The sequence below is a fragment of the Hylaeus anthracinus genome, unplaced genomic scaffold (genome assembly GCF_026225885.1).
Source record: "Hylaeus anthracinus isolate JK02 unplaced genomic scaffold, UHH_iyHylAnth1.0_haploid 11985, whole genome shotgun sequence".
Classification (NCBI taxonomy): Eukaryota; Metazoa; Arthropoda; class Insecta; order Hymenoptera; family Colletidae; genus Hylaeus; species Hylaeus anthracinus.
In genome coordinates, this window is record NW_026534333.1 from 2,553,779 (window position 1) to 2,569,891 (window position 16,113).

Below are 16,113 nucleotides of genomic sequence, written 5' to 3' on the forward strand. Positions count from 1 at the left end.
TTAATTTGTTGAAAAAATGATTGTAATTTTTAAAAGCGTTTTGCCATAAAAATAAAGTTTATTAATACTAACAGAAAGAAACAAAATATAATAAACGGGAAAAACAGAGAATTTTAAATTCATGTTATTTTACTGTTTGTAAGATTATCAATTAATTAGTGGATTCTGAAAATAACTGTGTTAGTAAGAGTACCTGTAATAAGGTGGAGCTCTATTACTCATGGATGTATCATATTATCTTATCAGTTTAGCCATGATAGGTTTCAGTATATCTTCAGATAGGTGTGGTGTTGTACTTTGCTATATGGAACTAAAGGGATATCATTCACTCTGTCTTAAAAGCATCGGGGTATCAAGTACTGTGTGTATTTCATATTGTCTGAGACTATAATTTAATTTCGTCCTAATCGTTCATTTAGATTATTATACTTCATAACTAATAATACATCAAATTAATCACATTTTCTTTTTCTTTTCTTATCGTATCCTCTACGTTGCTCATACTTCTATTATCTATTCATATATTAATTAAACGAATATAAAATGTTAATTTTTATATTTTTATTTTTTAGATCTGCTGAAATGGCAAAGCTTTTTTGTTTTCTCGCCTTCGTTACGTTAGGTAAGTATCTCATCATTATTACATTGAAAGCACGCTATGGCAAATCGTATTGAGCATTTACAATATATGTTGAAAGCAAAAAATCATTGCGGTTTTATTCAAAGCTTCAATCTTATTTCTTTCAGCTGTACACGCGCAAGAAAATGCGGTTCATAATCTTTCGCCGTCCCTTCGGGAATGTTACGTGAACAAGTACCTTTCACAAAGAGATAACAGATTACCGCATACTTTGAATACATTCCTCGCAATTTTACGTAAAATTGAAAACACGGAAGGCCTTAATATGGATCTGAGAAGTTTATCTGTTGCGCTCTTACACCGGTAAATTCAATTTTCGTCGTGCTACAATTATTCCATTGAAACCGTACAAAATTGTAAATAATTTAATCGTTATTTAATTTACAGTTTCCGGCAGGATGGAATTGTACCAAATCCTCTTATTCCCCCACAAGATGGAGTATCACCGTACGCTCCAATTGGCAACCAATTTTACCGGCATGCTCACACCCTTCGTTTCATACAAGGAAATGCTCTTCTCTTTCCTAACAATAGTATCACAGCCATTGAAAGGGTATTCTTTTATTTATTTATACACATATGAGATGCAGACTTCATTGAAATTCTATGTCATTAACTAACGTTTAATTATTATATTACAGTGTACCTTACACTTCATGATGTCGAGTAGTATTGAAATTTATGAAAGAGGAGACGAAGGAAAGGTTTGTAAGTACGCAGACACATACAGATATGCAAGAGACGTTGGTAGCGATGATGATGGGAACGTTAAAGGTGCCAACAGCGACGTAGAAACGTTGTCGTCCGATGAAATGTAAGTGGAGAGAACTATGCGATGCGAAAACTAATTCTTTAGAGTTGTAAATAAATTTTTCTCGATATATTCAGTTTCATCACTGAATAAAAAAATGCATATTAAGTCGCATACATGTATTATATTAATACGTTGTTCGTTTTCCATAAGTAACTAATGACATTTAAGAAATGTATCAATGTAATAATTTATTCGGTTTTGAATGATTCATGAATGTATGAAATTTTGATAAAAAATGATGGAGTTCAAGTGAGAGGTGACAAATTTATTAAAGACTTCATAATTTTTTATCATATTTCATACATTTATGAGTCATTAAAGAATATACTTATGAATTTCATCAGAGCTTCGTCAGTTTCTCATATTTAAAAATAAATAAAATAAAGGTGAAAATGTGATACTTATGAAATCTTTGCACAGAAGGACGATGACTAATAAGAAAGATGGAGACGATCAAGCTACGCTTGATCCAAATTCGTTATACCCGGAATATCCACCTAACCATCCAGACTTTGCACGGTTACTTTCTCTACCTAGGAGTAAATGTCCTGTAGAAAATGGTGTTATAAAAACTCCGTACGTCGGACATTCGTTAAACTATTTTAGTAATCTCATAAACTGGATGCGACGAATTATTTCATATTAACGGATGTTTTAGATGGGGTGTTGTTTCACCTGGTCTGGTCCTTGCTGGAATTGCTGCTGCAACGCAACCACAAACTTTCTCTCTTCAAGACGTTCAGACTAACATATCAGACAAGACTTTAGACTTATCATCATTAACTATGGACACTAAATGGATCGTCACTTTAGCTGGTAAGTACTGATTTCTCGAAATATAAATTTTAACTTGATTATGGTATACGTTAATATTGTACAATATGTTATATTGTATTTTTTATTGCAAATTTGTAGGAGACTTAGCAGAAGCAGCTTTAGTACAAGGCCCTTTAGGGAAGAAAATTCATATCGGAGCAACTGGTAATTGGAACTCTACTGCTTTACCGCGATGGTATTTCTTAAATGCCAATGAAAAATTGGAAATGACAACGGCAGAAATCAGGGGAGATTTAGATGGTTTAATTTTGGCTTATGAAGTTAACAAATGGTATTCCCAAGTACCTAGTTTGAGACTTTCACAGATATTTGATATGTATTATAGCAAACAAGGATTCTTTGATTCCTCGATTAGAGCGTGCGATCGAAGAACATTATTTACGGCTGTTGCCCCCAATGATACGATGACTAGACAGGTTAAATATTTTAATACTTTCATGTACTTTTTGATTAATTTATGATATAAAAACTTTTTCTTATATTTTGTACTTTCGTCTTTTCTGTAGGCATACATTGCTTCTTTATTAATGAGTTCGGAACTAGTAAAGGCAACTCTAGCACCTGAAATAATACAAACCTATGCAGTGAAAGCAGTAAATGAATTAGTAACATATGTGCGTAAGTATTGGTTCTTAAATTTCATATGAATCTTACATGTACATTTCTACAAATTATGTATACGTAAAAGTCCGATCCGCATAAATAATTTCGTAGCTACGTCAATGAATAAGGATCTTTCATGCGCGGATACAGACAAATTTTATGATTTCAATCCAAAGTCTGTTGATTTGACCATCATTCTGGATACAAACTGCCCATTCTCTACGATACAGCCCATTCTGGCGTAAGTTTCTGGTCATTTATCGTAAATTTACGAAGATGTATATTAAATTAAAAATTATATTTTTCAGGAAATTGTTAGAGAATATAGACTTAAATCCATACAACAGCAATTTCACGTTAATAAACGGCAACAATGGAGTTCCAATTATCAACAGTACTTCTAACATCTTAGAATTCAACGCGTACAATTCGTCGCAATACGAAAACAGTATGTTACAATACGTTGTATGTTACAATTACGTCACTGAAATAACTGGCAATTTAATCGTTTTGTTAAAAAATTGTTTTTAGTTACCTATGGTTTTGATTTACCCAAATCGATTGACGCATTATATTTGCGTTTAATGGACTTGCTAGACAATGAACGCGATCGAGGTGTTGGTGGTGCAAGATCTAATGTTGTTTTGATTATTCCATATATGTCGACTATCTCTAACACTGACAAAGACTATAGCTTGAAACAAATATTACGAATCCGAGAGAAAGCTCCAGGTGATAAATCATATATTCCTTGAAATGTGTTAATTGTTATTACGTCGCCATTTATTACTACAGGTGTAGCGTTAACGTAAATATCAATGTAATTAACAATTGACAATTTCATTTCAGATACAACGCTACTTATTATGGCATATGGTTCAAAAGATACGTGGTCTGCTTTGACACAGGTTCCATCAACGGATATGTTCTCTATTGGTATTGGCGACACAGAGGAAGCTTTGACTTCGATAACCACTGTAGTTTCAAGGATAAAGCAAGGTAAGATAAACAAATGTAATTAAGTAAAACAAATGATATTGAATGAACATCATTACAGTTCCTAAGCGCTTGATCAACACCCAGTGTGGATCAAATTATGCTACAATTGGATCTTCAAATTCATACGTGGATTACGTCTCACCAAACGGCACTAATTTCCATAGATTGCATCCTAATTACTTTTTTAGGACTCAAGACTTTGCAATTATAAAAGTAAAGAATTATTTCTTATCCTTACAAATGTTTTTAACTTGTAGAATATCGTCTATATAATAAACTAATGTTTTAGATCCAATCTTCAAATTCAAATAGGCTAACTGTATGCTCATCGCGGGTACCAATATACGCGAATTCAACGGTTCCATCCGAATCATGCGTATCGATAACCAGCGAGACACACGCTATTTCAGTTAATTGTGCTAACGCTACTATGATTCACGAATGCCCCCCGCTTTATATATCGGTGACCTCTAACTCCACAGATGTCACATATCAATGCACAGGTGAGTAGAATTATTCCATATAAAATATAAGTTGTACAAAGATCATTTAATTTTGAATTAATATCTTCGTTTTCAGATCCTCGAGTATGCAGATATCCCTATCAAATAAAGTATACGGTATCCTACGAAAATCTACTATGTACTAGTGGTACAAACACGATACTGAATTCTCTTATTCTAATCGTACTTACAATTTTCGTTAATCTATATTAAGTAGTAACAACTATTATATAGATTCATGAATAAGTTAATCATCTAACATTTTTTTTCTTAAGATATCGTATAGTCATGATTGAATTTTACATTAAGTGTGTTCATATTTGAATAACGACGTGACGACAAATTATTGTAAAATGTATATTGCTATCGATTAAGTAGCTTGACCGAGCACTCAGTCTCTATGAATAGGCCAGTCTCATTCGTGGAACGTATGAATCTTTTTACCCCTAACTTTAGATTCCAAGTGCTGGGTCCCGAGGATCTCCATTTTAATGTTCTTCTTCCGGGCCGTATCTAGGACAGGTAGGGTTGACCCGTAGTCCCAATTTTGCTAAGTACCTTCCGGTGTGCCAATGCTTCGTGACGAGACCGACTATAAGCCTGAGCTTAGTCCGATTCAGTCTCGCCAGGGTATTACTTAGCACACTAGATGGTTCCCTTAGCATAGCATTGTATATGGTAATTTGTTATTTTAAATTGAGATAAATTATATGCATAATATTTCTACAGAAAATTGAAATAAAACCGCGACTCGTATGTAATTTTTATAAACAATGTATTATCACATATAACAGGAAATATAATACATTTTAAATGAAAGGTTTACAAAGAGTGACTGTGTGATCTATTCCGCAAGCAACTTTTCTTACTTGAGCCCCGACATTTACCTATATCATAAATTATTATTTTGTAATTATATTATAATTGTTGTATTATAAATATAATTAGTTTACCTTTAATGGAAAGTATTGATCTTTAGCATCTCCTAGTCCTAAAGCTCCAAACTTATTACAGCCCCACATATACAAATCGCCCGTATTAGTTAAGGCTGCCAGGTGACTCATACCGCAAAATATTTTTACTACCTACAGAGAAACTAATTAATTTCCATTCCATTATTTATCGAAATTTTTCTGACTTACTTTAATATTTCTTTCGTATGCATTTTTACCGAACAGAATAGACGGAATTTGCGTTGGCTTTGCAACAAATGTAACTTCTGGACCAAAACCAAGAATACCGTAACCCCATACGTAAACGTCACCTGTATCTATACACACATTTAAATAATTGCGATGGAAAACTGGTAATAACGTAGATATACTATTTCGATTGAATACTCCATTTGAAAATTAGAATTCTTAATTACAAGATTCGTGACACTTACTGTTCAAAACCATACAAAAACAACCACCACTGGCGATGTCAGTAATGTGGCCTACTGTTTGCAAGGCACCTATTTCCGTTGCTATATTTACTTGATGATTGTTGCTGTTAGCAAGTAACTGCCCATACTCTGAGTTACCCCAGCCAAATACTTTTCCTTTATCTGTAATTGCATGGTAATTACAATTAGGCAATCATGTATAATATCGCTATCGTTTCGCTTAAATGTAAAATAAAAGTATGGAATTTATTATAACATAAATACATGAATATTGCAGATACCGCTGAGTGCCAACACGCAATCCGCGACACAAGCGACTTTTGTAATATACTGTCCAGCTAAATCTCCTTTCACTAAGCTCGGTTTGTATTCATTTCGGTAATGCGCCAATCCCGTTTGTCCATCAGCGCCCCAACCAAAAGTATACACTTCCCCGGATTCTGTCAACAGTATGCTATTGGATAGCAATAAAAGGATATTCATGTATTTCAATTAACTATTTATTATATATTATAAAATCTAATACCTGTGATCTTGACCAGCCGATACAGCCTTAATTTTGTTGCCCTTAATATCAGGTATGTGATGAACTACTCTACTTTTGTTATAATTTTCATCAGTTATTATAGGCCGACCGCATTGTCCATACGCGTTATTTCCTAATGTAAATAAACCTTCATTGGTCAGCACCAACAGGTGTGCCCTTCCAGCTGCCATATCTATGATATCAGCGGAAGAATTTTTGAGAGGCAAAGGAATAGGCCTTGGTTCTACTACCAAGTCGTTGGGGAACTTTCTATCTTTTTCGTTGAATCCTGTTAGCATATAAAAAAATACATTTTAATGCATGGAATCTCCAATTTGCACGTACAAATGAATCTTTCATGCTCCATATTTTTTTAACTTTATCTTTTCTCAAAATATTTCAATACTTTTTATCTACAGAAGTTATACATATAGAGTCTCTAGGAATCCAGTTCTTACCAAGTTGCGAATCGGTGTTTATTCCACTTCCATACAGAACATTCTTATCGGTTGATTTTACAGCAAACGCAGTAAAACCATAACCACAAGTTACATCGGTCACATCAACTTTTTCACCGAAAGCTAATCGTTTTGGTCTTGCGATATAAGAAACACCTTTAAACGTCAAGCTTGATTTCATTCCAAGAGCACCATGCTCTGCCATACCCCAAACATAAACTCTTTGATCTCCTGTTTTGCTTATCGGATACTGAAAAACTATAAGAACATTAACAAATTAATGTATTAAGAGTTTACTACAGACTTTTCACGTTATGTTTCTTTCAATTTAATACCTGGCAATGTTTTTAAAATAGGTTTCTTGTTCTCTGGTTTGTTTAAACGCACGTTTTTACTACGTTTACGTACGTAATCTTTTAGATATGTTTTCATCGTATTCAACATGACTAATGTATTCCTTCTTCGAGAAATGCCAAGCAGGTTTGAGACTGATACTTTCAAGTATCGTTTACCGATTAAATTTTCGACTTTTTCGTAAATAATTTTATAATTTATAAAGCAACCGCCATTTCAGTCATTCGTACATAGTGGTACATAGTGGTGCATATGGTGCATACAGAAAAGCCAACGCTCATTGAGCCGCTCTATCAGCTGATCAGCAAAATACCAGTGGCGCCATCGACGCGAAAACGTCCAAGTTTATAGCGACAATAGTTCTCACTGTCACACTTTTAATAAACTATTCATTACTTTTTATAAATACATAATTAATACTATTCATTGCTTTTTAACACTACGATATATTAATTTACATGTCGAATTTATCATTTCCATTAATAGTTATTTAATACAGCAATAATTATTGACCCTGTGGTTAGTGACGCCATCTTATAGAAACTGGGAGAACTATTTTCACTACAAACTTAGGCGTTTTCCCACCGATGGCGCCACTAATTGTTTAATTTACTCCCACATATTATTATTTCAATAAATAAAATCCCGAATAATTCATAAAAATGAAGTATGAAATATGGAGAGCTAAAATTTAATATATTAATTGAAAATGAAATTGTAAATTTCTATTCTGTAACTACTCGTAACCCACCACAACCCTCTACTGGCGAATTGTAGATATGTTGGCATAAATATTCCTGCTTTGACATCATCATATACCTGCATATACCGTTTTATGCGAATGAGAAACGTAAACGGATTTCGCTGACGGGTTGATTGGATTGTATGTTTATCTTTTTTAATTGAATTGTATCTTCATAGCGAAATGATTATATCTTTTCCGTAAGAATGCTTAGCAAGATGAAAGCAGAAAATAAACATTGATATTCCTTGTAAATTACAGCAATGATAGAAAATAAGGAAAACAACCATTTACGGGATTCTTTATTATGATAGTGTCAAAAGGTAAAATTAATTTTATTATATGTTTGCCATTTGGTTGCCTTTCTGTTGATTTAATAATTCGGCTAATGTTTAGTGATAATGTTCAATTATATCGTATATCAAAAGTCATTCATATTACTGTCGTATTATTCGCGCTTTTTAAAAAAAGAAAACCAACTTCTGACGTAAAGATAATTGTTTCTTATACAATTAAATATACTTTACAAATTTTGTCTGATACACATACATTTTATTTTAGAAACACTATAATTAAAGCTTCTATGACTTTAAACTCATTTGTATAAGAGTACACTAAGACTGTTTGGTTTTATGTTGATCATTATCTATTAGCTTATGTGGTTTATTATTAATGGTTAGCAAGAAGTAAAACTGATAATAAGCATATGTTACGTACCTGAGGTTATTATAAATTATTTTTTCCCTTAGGTAGTAGCAGAAGATGACGATTAAGTGATTGTTTCCTTATACATAATGAGGGATAAGTGCATTAGACATGGATATACTTAATATAGAAGATGTGGAAACCGGTGTTCGTTCATCAAAAAATTCTACATCGATACAATGCAACTGCATAAACTCAAATTCTATATGTTACATCGCCGTCACAGTAGCTACACTGGCTCTTTTGGGAGCGATCGTTTTTATCTGCAGAGATTACATTAAAGTGTTACTCTATTGGATCGAACATCAGAATATATGGGTCGTTGCTGTAATATTTATTGCTCTGTTCACAGTGGTTTCATTTCCCATTGTAATCGGCTATTTATTCCTTATTATTGCTAGTGGTTACCTATTCGGTATATTGAGAGGTATCATGATGGTAGTATTATCAGCTAATCTGGGAATAGCCATAGCGCATATTACTCTCAGCACTTTGTCATCAAAGTTACCTCTTGGGGCACTTTTGCAAAATGACACAGCAAGAGCAATACTCAGAGTTATCTCTGGACCGCAAGCTTTCAAAGTTGTGCTGTTTGCGAGGTTAACTCCTATTCCTTTTGGTCTGCAAAATACTATTTTCGCAGTATGTACACTTTTCAATGATATTAAACTATGTACTCGTGAGTATATAAAAAAAATAATATGTTCAAATATTTAGGTGAGTAATATGGGTGGTGTACAATACCATCTGGCTAGCGCGCTAGGTTTACTACCCGCTCAAATCATTAATATTTATTTGGGCAGTAGCTTGCGATCTATGCAAGATGTTCTAGAAGATAGATCAACAGCAGCAACTGGTTACGTTGTCTTTTGTTTTCAGGTAAATTATTCCTTTTTTTAATTGGAAACTTACGAACTTTTGCTGATAATATTCAAAACAAAATCTACATTCTATACGCGTATCTATTGCATTTTCAGATTTTAATAGGAATTTCGTTAATGGTGTATGTTGTACAAAAGGCGCGAAGAGAACTTCAACTAGCATTGTTGGAGGCTGATCTAGCCTCGATGGCCGACTCCTCTCATTATCTTCTCGATACATTACCGGATCCTAAAATAGTTTTAACGAATCTGATCGCCTAAACTCGCATAAAAGTTTTACTTCTTCAATGGGTACCTGCATGTTTCATACCTAACAACATCATTCACACTATTCGCGATTAAGTAGAAGAAACAAGGTTTAGTATATATTTAATATCAAACAATCATACGAATATATATTATAGTTTACATATTAGAAAGAATATTCTTCTATTTGACATACTCGTTAAAATTGAGAAATGTTGGATCAAGATATACAAATCAATCGTTTACCACTTTCACTGCGTGACAGAAATACGAATAGATTTTGTTTGAGTGCTATTTCAAACAATTCTACTAGACCAGGTATACTAGTAAAAGAATTAATATCATTTAATCATGAAATGGAAAAATAATTACAATCATTTTCTTCATATATAATATTACTGTAAAAGAACTGAATATTTTGTGATACAAACAATAATTAATGGATAACTATTTAATTAAATATAAAGTAATAGAATTCTTTAAGCAATAACAACGGCAGATGAAGGTTCGCATTCGTAAGCATTTTTCTGAAATAATAAGTTGTATGTTTTGTGCCAAATCTCGTTTCCAAATACGAACAATCTCCATATATTTTAATATCTCCGTCTACGTAAAAAGATTTACATTTATTTACATTTGTTAATCTATATCGATTGTAATGTACTGTTATTAATTTTGTATTTTTATTTGCATTTTATTTGTATAATGCATTTATAAACGAGTCTTCCGAGATGTTAAGTTTTGAAAACCCTTTAAAATACATCAAATAACTTGTCGAAGACTTGAGATAGAATTAGAATTTATAAAACGAGTCAAATATTTGTTTTCAAATAATTGAAAATGACGTTATCGAATTTAAATGAAGGCAGATGTGTTATTTTGAAAAGAACGAAATCTAATGCCTTGCTTTATATATATGATTATACGGAATATTTTAGCTTGTAATACATGTTTAAAGTATAGCATGAAAAAGTATATATGTTTCTAGAATATATACGTAAACATTAATTATATTTACGCGAAGATTATAGAAAACGTTTGAGTAATAAATAAACGTTGTCGCAGAGATTAAGTAAACTCGACAAGCATTTGATCTGGAAGACTGAGACTATGTAATGGTTGAAATTATAATAAAATTTCCGTATTACTTTGTTATGGTGGCAACATATTGCTTCAACCATAACGTTCATAGTTCTTGTATTGTATTCTTGAACTTGATTTCTCATGTTTGAACCATTTAAAAATTTTTAATTTTTAAATTGAATGCAATTACGAAATTTTAATTCAAATGTCTACTTCAACTCTATCAAACGTTATATCCGTTTCTTGAATTAAGTAACAGATGTTATTTTAAAAAAACGCAGAATAAAATAAATTTCCATACAATCACACAGTTTGTATGCTAAATTTAAGCGTCGTGACGATACGAATAGAAAAATTGCGTTATACAACATTGTAATAAAAATAATGGAAATTGTAAATCACTCTACTAAATAAAAAGGATTGTATCCACGTATCGCGTTAAAAATCCTCAAATGCACGAATAGTAATCTTTTCGATGTTTCTTCAAGGCCTTTTTAATAACTGCAACGGTAAAATCTGCGTCTTCTTTCGTAATACACAAAGGTGGTTTTATTCTCAATACCTGCACGTATCGAATGATATGAATATTTACATATTTAAATATTATAAATACTTGACCTGGTTAACTTACGTTTGCATGTAATCCTCCCTTGCCGAGAAGAACGCCCATTTCTTTCATATCCTCGAAGATCTCGAGCATTCGTTCATTTTCTAATGGCTGTTTCGTTTCTGGATTTGAAATTAATTCAACTCCGATCATCAGCCCTTTCCCTCTGACGTCACCGACGATGTCAGGAAATTCTGATAGCAAAGTATTCAAACGACTGATCAAATAAGTACCGACGACTCGTGCATTCTCTTGAAGACCCTCTTCTTCTATAATCTAAAATATAAGTGTTACTTATACATTACGATAATTTATTTGTAATTTACTTGTAATTAGTTCTACTGATAAGGAAGTTGTAATTTGTAGTTCGAAGTACGACTTATGAATATTTTAGATGATAAATATATACTCACTTCTAATACAGTTATCCCCACAGCGCACGCGAGTGGATTTCCTCCGAACGTATTGAAGTGCAACGCATCGTTTAGGCACTTGGCGATTTCTGTGGTTGTAACGACTGCGCCAAGAGGAAATCCATTACCGATGCCCTTCGCCATGGTTACAATATCAGGCGTGACGCCGTGATTTTCAAAACCCCAAAAGTGTTCGCCGGTTCTGCCAAAACCAGTCTGAACTTCGTCCGCTATGCAGACACCTCCCTTATCGTGGACGTAGTCGTACATCTTCTTAAGAAGATATTTGGGGTACTGCACCGCTCCACCTATCCCCTGAAGTTACAAAAAATCCATGCAATTAACGAATGCAAAATATATTACAAATTTTCGCGCATATTTACAAGATACCTGAATGCTCTCCGCTACGAATGCCGCTACACCTTGCGTACAAGGTAGACCGAAGCTGAACGTTTCCTCGAATTCGTGAAAATATTTTTCTGACGCCATGCATCGTTCCTCGGTGCAGTCGCAGCTTCTTCCAATCGTTTGCACGGGCGAGTCTCTACATTTGGAACCACCCCACTCGCCCTTGTACACGTCTGGATACACTGTCTGAAATTGGCAAGCATTATACAGGATGCTTCGGTATAATACAGAGTATTCCAGTATACTCTGGAAATATCTTTCACTCACGTGCACGTATCCAGATGGTTGTACGAGGAAAGGATACCGCCAGGTACTTATCGCGGTGGAGGCTGCAGTCCCAGACGTTGCTCCGTGATAACTGTTTTTTAAAGAAATAATGTTGTGGCCGCGAGTGTGAAGTCTAGCCATCAAGAACGCTAGTTCGTTCGCCTCCGAGCCGCTGTTCGTAAAATAAACCACCTTCAGCTTCCCCGAAAATTTGCTGAGCAATTTAATAGCGTACTCGTGTAGACGTGGTTGCATATAAACGGAAGATACGTGGTTCAACTTCGATGCTTGTTCGGTTATAGCGGCTACTATTTTACTGAATAACAAGAACAAGGAAACGCGTTTTATTTTTGCGTTCGACTTGCTTAAAATCGAATTTTGTAGTCTTATTACATTAGCGATTCAACATACTTCTTTCGATACTTGAATCTTTATAGAAATAATACCAAGAAGTGATTTATTAATTTGACGAGGTGAGGACACCAAAATGGAACTCGAAGGAAGCAGTCTGGTCTAAGATATACTAGACGTCCCTTCATTCTAGAACTTACGGATGAGAGTGTCCGACAGATACGGTAGCAACACCTGCAAACATATCCAAATATCGTTTTCCATTATGGTCCCACAACCACTGTCCTCGCCCTTCGTGTATCATTAACGGCTGCTTGTAAAATGATTTCAAAGAGGGAGAAACGATTGATTCGCGTGCTTTTTTCACATTTTCGTACTTTGCGCCCTGAATAAAGAAGAAAACTTAAAGAGGAAAACTTACGTACATCTGGTAGAGTAGATTTAATTTTATCATATTTTAATGTACAAAAAGGAATACCTTTAGGCGAACTCAAAACCTTACCGTATAAGTGGAAGGTATATACTCGCAAACGGGCATTTTTAGAGAACTCTTCGCATCGATCGCGAGGGATCTTCCTTGCACGGTGAACCCTAATATAATAGTTAGTGTTTTAGGGTAATTCTAAGTTTCATTTGTTGAATTCAGAAATTTTAATGTTTGCAAAATACATTTGAAAGTTTGAATTATGCGACAGGAAATTACATGTATATTGTTTCAGGTATAAGAGAGCGTGGAACGATTCTTACCGGATATTGCATAAGTTACAAATTTGAATTTAAGTTAACCCTTTGCACTTCTGAGCCCAGCTGTATATAATATGTACTACGATATGTATTACTACAGTAAGAAGTTTGAAAAAAGGTCATATGATAGAACAAATTGCCAATGTACCCATACAGCCTAACTGTTTGGAGTGCGGAGGGTTGATATATACAAATCACATGCTTTCCAATACTGATGTTAAGTAAACCTACTGATGAATGTAATGAGAATACATATAATCAGAGATGTAAACTATGATTCAGTTTGGTAGAACACTTACACTTTGAATTCATCAGGTGCAGCGTACTAACACTGATTTTTACGCGCATGATTGCTTGAATGTTCGTTCGTAATCGATTGGTAAATCCACTTTTCAGATTAATGTATCTGCTTAAAAACTATTCTACGGAGAATTACCGATAGTTGTGTGTTCCGTTTGCGTTACAAATAGGAATCGTTACTGGAAACTTTTTAACTGTCCGAGGACTGATTGCGGACTGACAATACCGCGTAATTATGCAAACAAGAATCGAAAAGTTAAACGAGTTTATTTTAATGCGAGCATTCATGTATAAATACAGGCTCGTTGAGCTACGTATGCGTAAAGGAAATTAAGATCTTTTACGAATATTACAATATACAATTTCGTTATGCATCGAATATTCGAATAAAAAGACGCAAACTATAATAAGATATTTAAAAAGGATGACAATTGTCGTGACTGTTTAGTGGGAATATATTTTAAATTAAATAAAATATTATAAAATCAACTTTATTTATACATTTTAAATAATTGACCCATAAGTTAATCACTATTCCTTTAATATTTTTGTATCCTCTAACTCTTCCTTATCGTTTGCCTTTTTATCTTCTAAATACGACGGATCGTCGGTAAGTGATTTAAATTTGAAAACTACTGGTATACTGTTTAGAATGGGATTTGTTTTTTCTAGACACCTTATCCAAGATAACAAGGAATCTTTAGAGGATGTACCGGTCGCGCACATCGCATAATATACACCATCGTTTTGTTCGTGAATAGTAACAGGTATCTTAGTGTGAAGACTTTCCCAAAATGGGATTTTCAAATTAGAAACATCTGAAAATTAAATGGCGAAACTTATTTCTATAGCAGTTTAAACGTATCATACATTCATAATTGTTAATTTCATCGTACCATCGGTTGTATCAGGAATAACTTCCCTTTTTATGGGATCTCCTTTCAATACAAAATAATCTATACATTGATCTCCAACCCAAATTATAAATGGTCCTTCTATAACTAAAGGTTTATTGGTTGGTTGTACAGCAAGCAGTGTCTGTTGCCATTTACTTATACTGGATATAATCCATGTATCGTCCACAGCATCTAGCACATCTTTCGTTTTATACACCGTAATCCTGGCTCGTACATCTATGCTAGATATTTTTGCAATAGCATATTTTGCAAGTACTTGCGGATCTTTAGGCGTTGGTTCAGGAAGAGGCCAAGGGTTTAGTCTGGAAAACTTTGGCATCCAATAAATCATGCGATATAACTTTTGTATAGGATAACTTCTTTCGCCAAAAATATTTAGAATCATTTCTTGCAGTTCGTAATCAGGCATCACGTTATTTTCTTCCATTTGTCTAAGCAATAAGAGAGCAACATCTTGCTGCTTTGGATAATGATACATCATTATTTGATATATATTCGTAGGTATGTGTACCCCTTTCGGAAATACGTCTAGCAAAGCTTTATAAACTTCTAAATCCTTGTGTACGCCAAACTCTTTCATATGTCTCAAAGCGTATTTAATAAAGTCGGCTTGTCCCCTTTGCAAAGTGCGATCCTTGACGTATAAACGTATAACATCTAAAAACGTTTCTTTTTCCTTCTTTTCCATCATATCAAAATTATAAACTGCTATTGCATCCTTATGCTTCTTTTCATCATACAAAATTTGATGGTTTTTATGAAAATGATTAAAAATCATTAATTGCGTGAACGTCCATCCTTTGGTTATCGGAACTTTGTCTAATAAGTTAAAGGTTCTTTTCATTAAAGAATACATATTAACTGTCTTTCGAAATTTTACAATGTTCACATTTATTGAAATTCATGGATTTTCATTACACTATTCTTTATAACCTCTTTTCTTCAATGTAACTACTTCGATAAATACATTTGTACAGTTAGAGTTACGAAAGAATCGTTGGTCTCTTAAGTTTTAGCATTGATCGCCCATTTGGCATCAAATTTAGATGCATTTTCTGTCAAGTTACTCAATTTTTATATTTATTATAAACAAATATACATTTCATGGCAATTCATTCGTTCATCGACAACGTATAGTAATTATAGATCAGAGATCCCAGATTCGGCATGCGGATCCCCGTGTCGACGAAAAGTGGTGCCGACTATGTTTCTAAACGTACTAAAAACCAAACCTACATAGGAATTTATTTCTGTAAATGGTTTTAGATTAAAAATTCATTGAAACATTACAAGTATGTCTGTATCATAATTTCCATTAACTGTAGATT

At 33.6% G+C, this 16,113-nt stretch overlaps 5 protein-coding genes across 10 annotated transcripts; 2 read left to right on the top strand and 3 right to left on the bottom strand.

Moving 5' to 3' along the window:
- Positions 1 to 246: 246 nt before the first annotated feature.
- Positions 247 to 4,850, top strand: LOC128887367 (uncharacterized). Of its 3 annotated transcripts, none has more exons than XM_054143187.1 (16): positions 247 to 361; positions 573 to 622; positions 748 to 943; positions 1,028 to 1,193; positions 1,282 to 1,454; positions 1,878 to 2,030; positions 2,113 to 2,270; positions 2,370 to 2,707; positions 2,798 to 2,909; positions 3,006 to 3,135; positions 3,203 to 3,342; positions 3,426 to 3,626; positions 3,744 to 3,893; positions 3,952 to 4,106; positions 4,183 to 4,396; positions 4,473 to 4,850. In XM_054143187.1, the coding sequence occupies exons 2-16, from the start codon at positions 583 to 585 to the stop codon at positions 4,607 to 4,609; spliced, it is 2,463 nt and encodes an 820-aa protein (XP_053999162.1). In that variant the 5' UTR covers positions 247 to 361; positions 573 to 582; the 3' UTR covers positions 4,610 to 4,850. The 3 variants fall into 3 exon arrangements, with proteins under 3 accessions (XP_053999162.1, XP_053999160.1, XP_053999161.1); XM_054143185.1 differs by having other exon boundaries at positions 249 to 361; positions 1,875 to 2,030; XM_054143186.1 differs by having other exon boundaries at positions 296 to 356; positions 1,875 to 2,030.
- A 304-nt stretch (positions 4,851 to 5,154) lies between these two features.
- LOC128887368 (RCC1-like G exchanging factor-like protein) lies at positions 5,155 to 7,404 on the bottom strand. The gene is made up of 8 exons (XM_054143188.1): positions 7,103 to 7,404; positions 6,768 to 7,025; positions 6,310 to 6,598; positions 6,065 to 6,237; positions 5,784 to 5,945; positions 5,539 to 5,666; positions 5,350 to 5,481; positions 5,155 to 5,283 (listed from the first exon to the last, which is right to left on the bottom strand). The coding sequence occupies exons 1-8, from the start codon at positions 7,209 to 7,211 to the stop codon at positions 5,206 to 5,208; spliced, it is 1,329 nt and encodes a 442-aa protein (XP_053999163.1). The 5' UTR covers positions 7,212 to 7,404; the 3' UTR covers positions 5,155 to 5,205.
- A 372-nt stretch (positions 7,405 to 7,776) lies between these two features.
- LOC128887157 (transmembrane protein 64) lies at positions 7,777 to 11,086 on the top strand. 2 transcript variants are annotated; one of them, XM_054142739.1, is made up of 5 exons: positions 7,777 to 8,004; positions 8,125 to 8,186; positions 8,613 to 9,210; positions 9,286 to 9,447; positions 9,546 to 11,086. In XM_054142739.1, exons 3-5 carry the CDS (start codon positions 8,680 to 8,682, stop codon positions 9,708 to 9,710), a joined length of 858 nt encoding a protein of 285 aa, XP_053998714.1. In that variant the 5' UTR covers positions 7,777 to 8,004; positions 8,125 to 8,186; positions 8,613 to 8,679; the 3' UTR covers positions 9,711 to 11,086. The 2 variants fall into 2 exon arrangements, with proteins under 2 accessions (XP_053998714.1, XP_053998715.1); XM_054142740.1 differs by lacking the exons at positions 7,777 to 8,004; positions 8,125 to 8,186 and adding an exon at positions 8,302 to 8,538.
- Positions 11,087 to 11,209: 123 nt separating this feature from the next.
- LOC128887154 (alanine--glyoxylate aminotransferase 2, mitochondrial) lies at positions 11,210 to 14,149 on the bottom strand. Of its 2 annotated transcripts, XM_054142735.1 has the most exons (8): positions 13,868 to 14,149; positions 13,327 to 13,415; positions 13,025 to 13,209; positions 12,474 to 12,789; positions 12,189 to 12,392; positions 11,799 to 12,113; positions 11,410 to 11,661; positions 11,210 to 11,340 (listed from the first exon to the last, which is right to left on the bottom strand). In XM_054142735.1, exons 1-8 carry the CDS (start codon positions 13,914 to 13,916, stop codon positions 11,227 to 11,229), a joined length of 1,524 nt encoding a protein of 507 aa, XP_053998710.1. In that variant the 5' UTR covers positions 13,917 to 14,149; the 3' UTR covers positions 11,210 to 11,226. The 2 variants fall into 2 exon arrangements, with proteins under 2 accessions (XP_053998710.1, XP_053998709.1); XM_054142734.1 differs by having other exon boundaries at positions 12,189 to 12,789.
- Positions 14,150 to 14,305: 156 nt separating this feature from the next.
- On the bottom strand, positions 14,306 to 15,939 carry LOC128887155 (evolutionarily conserved signaling intermediate in Toll pathway, mitochondrial). 2 transcript variants are annotated; one of them, XM_054142737.1, is made up of 3 exons: positions 15,675 to 15,939; positions 14,765 to 15,604; positions 14,306 to 14,686 (listed from the first exon to the last, which is right to left on the bottom strand). In XM_054142737.1, the coding sequence occupies exons 1-3, from the start codon at positions 15,688 to 15,690 to the stop codon at positions 14,400 to 14,402; spliced, it is 1,143 nt and encodes a 380-aa protein (XP_053998712.1). In that variant the 5' UTR covers positions 15,691 to 15,939; the 3' UTR covers positions 14,306 to 14,399. The 2 variants fall into 2 exon arrangements, with proteins under 2 accessions (XP_053998712.1, XP_053998711.1); XM_054142736.1 differs by having other exon boundaries at positions 14,765 to 15,937.
- Between the last annotated feature and the right edge of the window lie 174 nt (positions 15,940 to 16,113).

Bases quoted from the DNA above. Each gene is read 5' to 3' on its own strand.
- LOC128887367 (XM_054143185.1), top strand. From the start codon at position 583: ATGGCAAAGCTTTTTTGTTTTCTCGCCTTCGTTACGTTAG. The intron at 2,708-2,797 runs GTTAAATATTTT...TCTTTTCTGTAG, and splicing joins ATGATACGATGACTAGACAG to GCATACATTGCTTCTTTATT. The intron at 3,627-3,743 runs GTGATAAATCAT...ATTTCATTTCAG, and splicing joins AATCCGAGAGAAAGCTCCAG to ATACAACGCTACTTATTATG.
- LOC128887368 (XM_054143188.1), bottom strand. From the start codon at position 7,211: ATGTTGAATACGATGAAAACATATCTAAAAGATTACGTACGTAAACGT. The intron at 5,946-6,064 runs GTATCTGCAATA...ATGCAATTACAG, and splicing joins TTGCGTGTTGGCACTCAGCG to ATAAAGGAAAAGTATTTGGC. The intron at 5,667-5,783 runs GTAAGTGTCACG...ATGTGTGTATAG, and splicing joins TTTTTGTATGGTTTTGAACA to ATACAGGTGACGTTTACGTA.
- LOC128887157 (XM_054142739.1), top strand. From the start codon at position 8,680: ATGGATATACTTAATATAGAAGATGTGGAAACCGGTGTTCGTTCATCA. The intron at 9,211-9,285 runs GTATGTACACTT...TCAAATATTTAG, and splicing joins TGCAAAATACTATTTTCGCA to GTGAGTAATATGGGTGGTGT. The intron at 9,448-9,545 runs GTAAATTATTCC...TTGCATTTTCAG, and splicing joins ACGTTGTCTTTTGTTTTCAG to ATTTTAATAGGAATTTCGTT.
- LOC128887154 (XM_054142734.1), bottom strand. From the start codon at position 13,916: ATGCGCGTAAAAATCAGTGTTAGTACGCTGCACCTGATGAATTCAAAG. The intron at 13,210-13,326 runs GTAAGGTTTTGA...TTCTTTATTCAG, and splicing joins ATATACCTTCCACTTATACG to GGCGCAAAGTACGAAAATGT. The intron at 12,790-13,024 runs GTAAGTTCTAGA...CTTGTTATTCAG, and splicing joins TCTGTCGGACACTCTCATCC to TAAAATAGTAGCCGCTATAA.
- LOC128887155 (XM_054142736.1), bottom strand. From the start codon at position 15,641: ATGTATTCTTTAATGAAAAGAACCTTTAACTTATTAGACAAAGTTCCG. The intron at 14,687-14,764 runs GTACGATGAAAT...TTTAATTTTCAG, and splicing joins TATTCCTGATACAACCGATG to ATGTTTCTAATTTGAAAATC.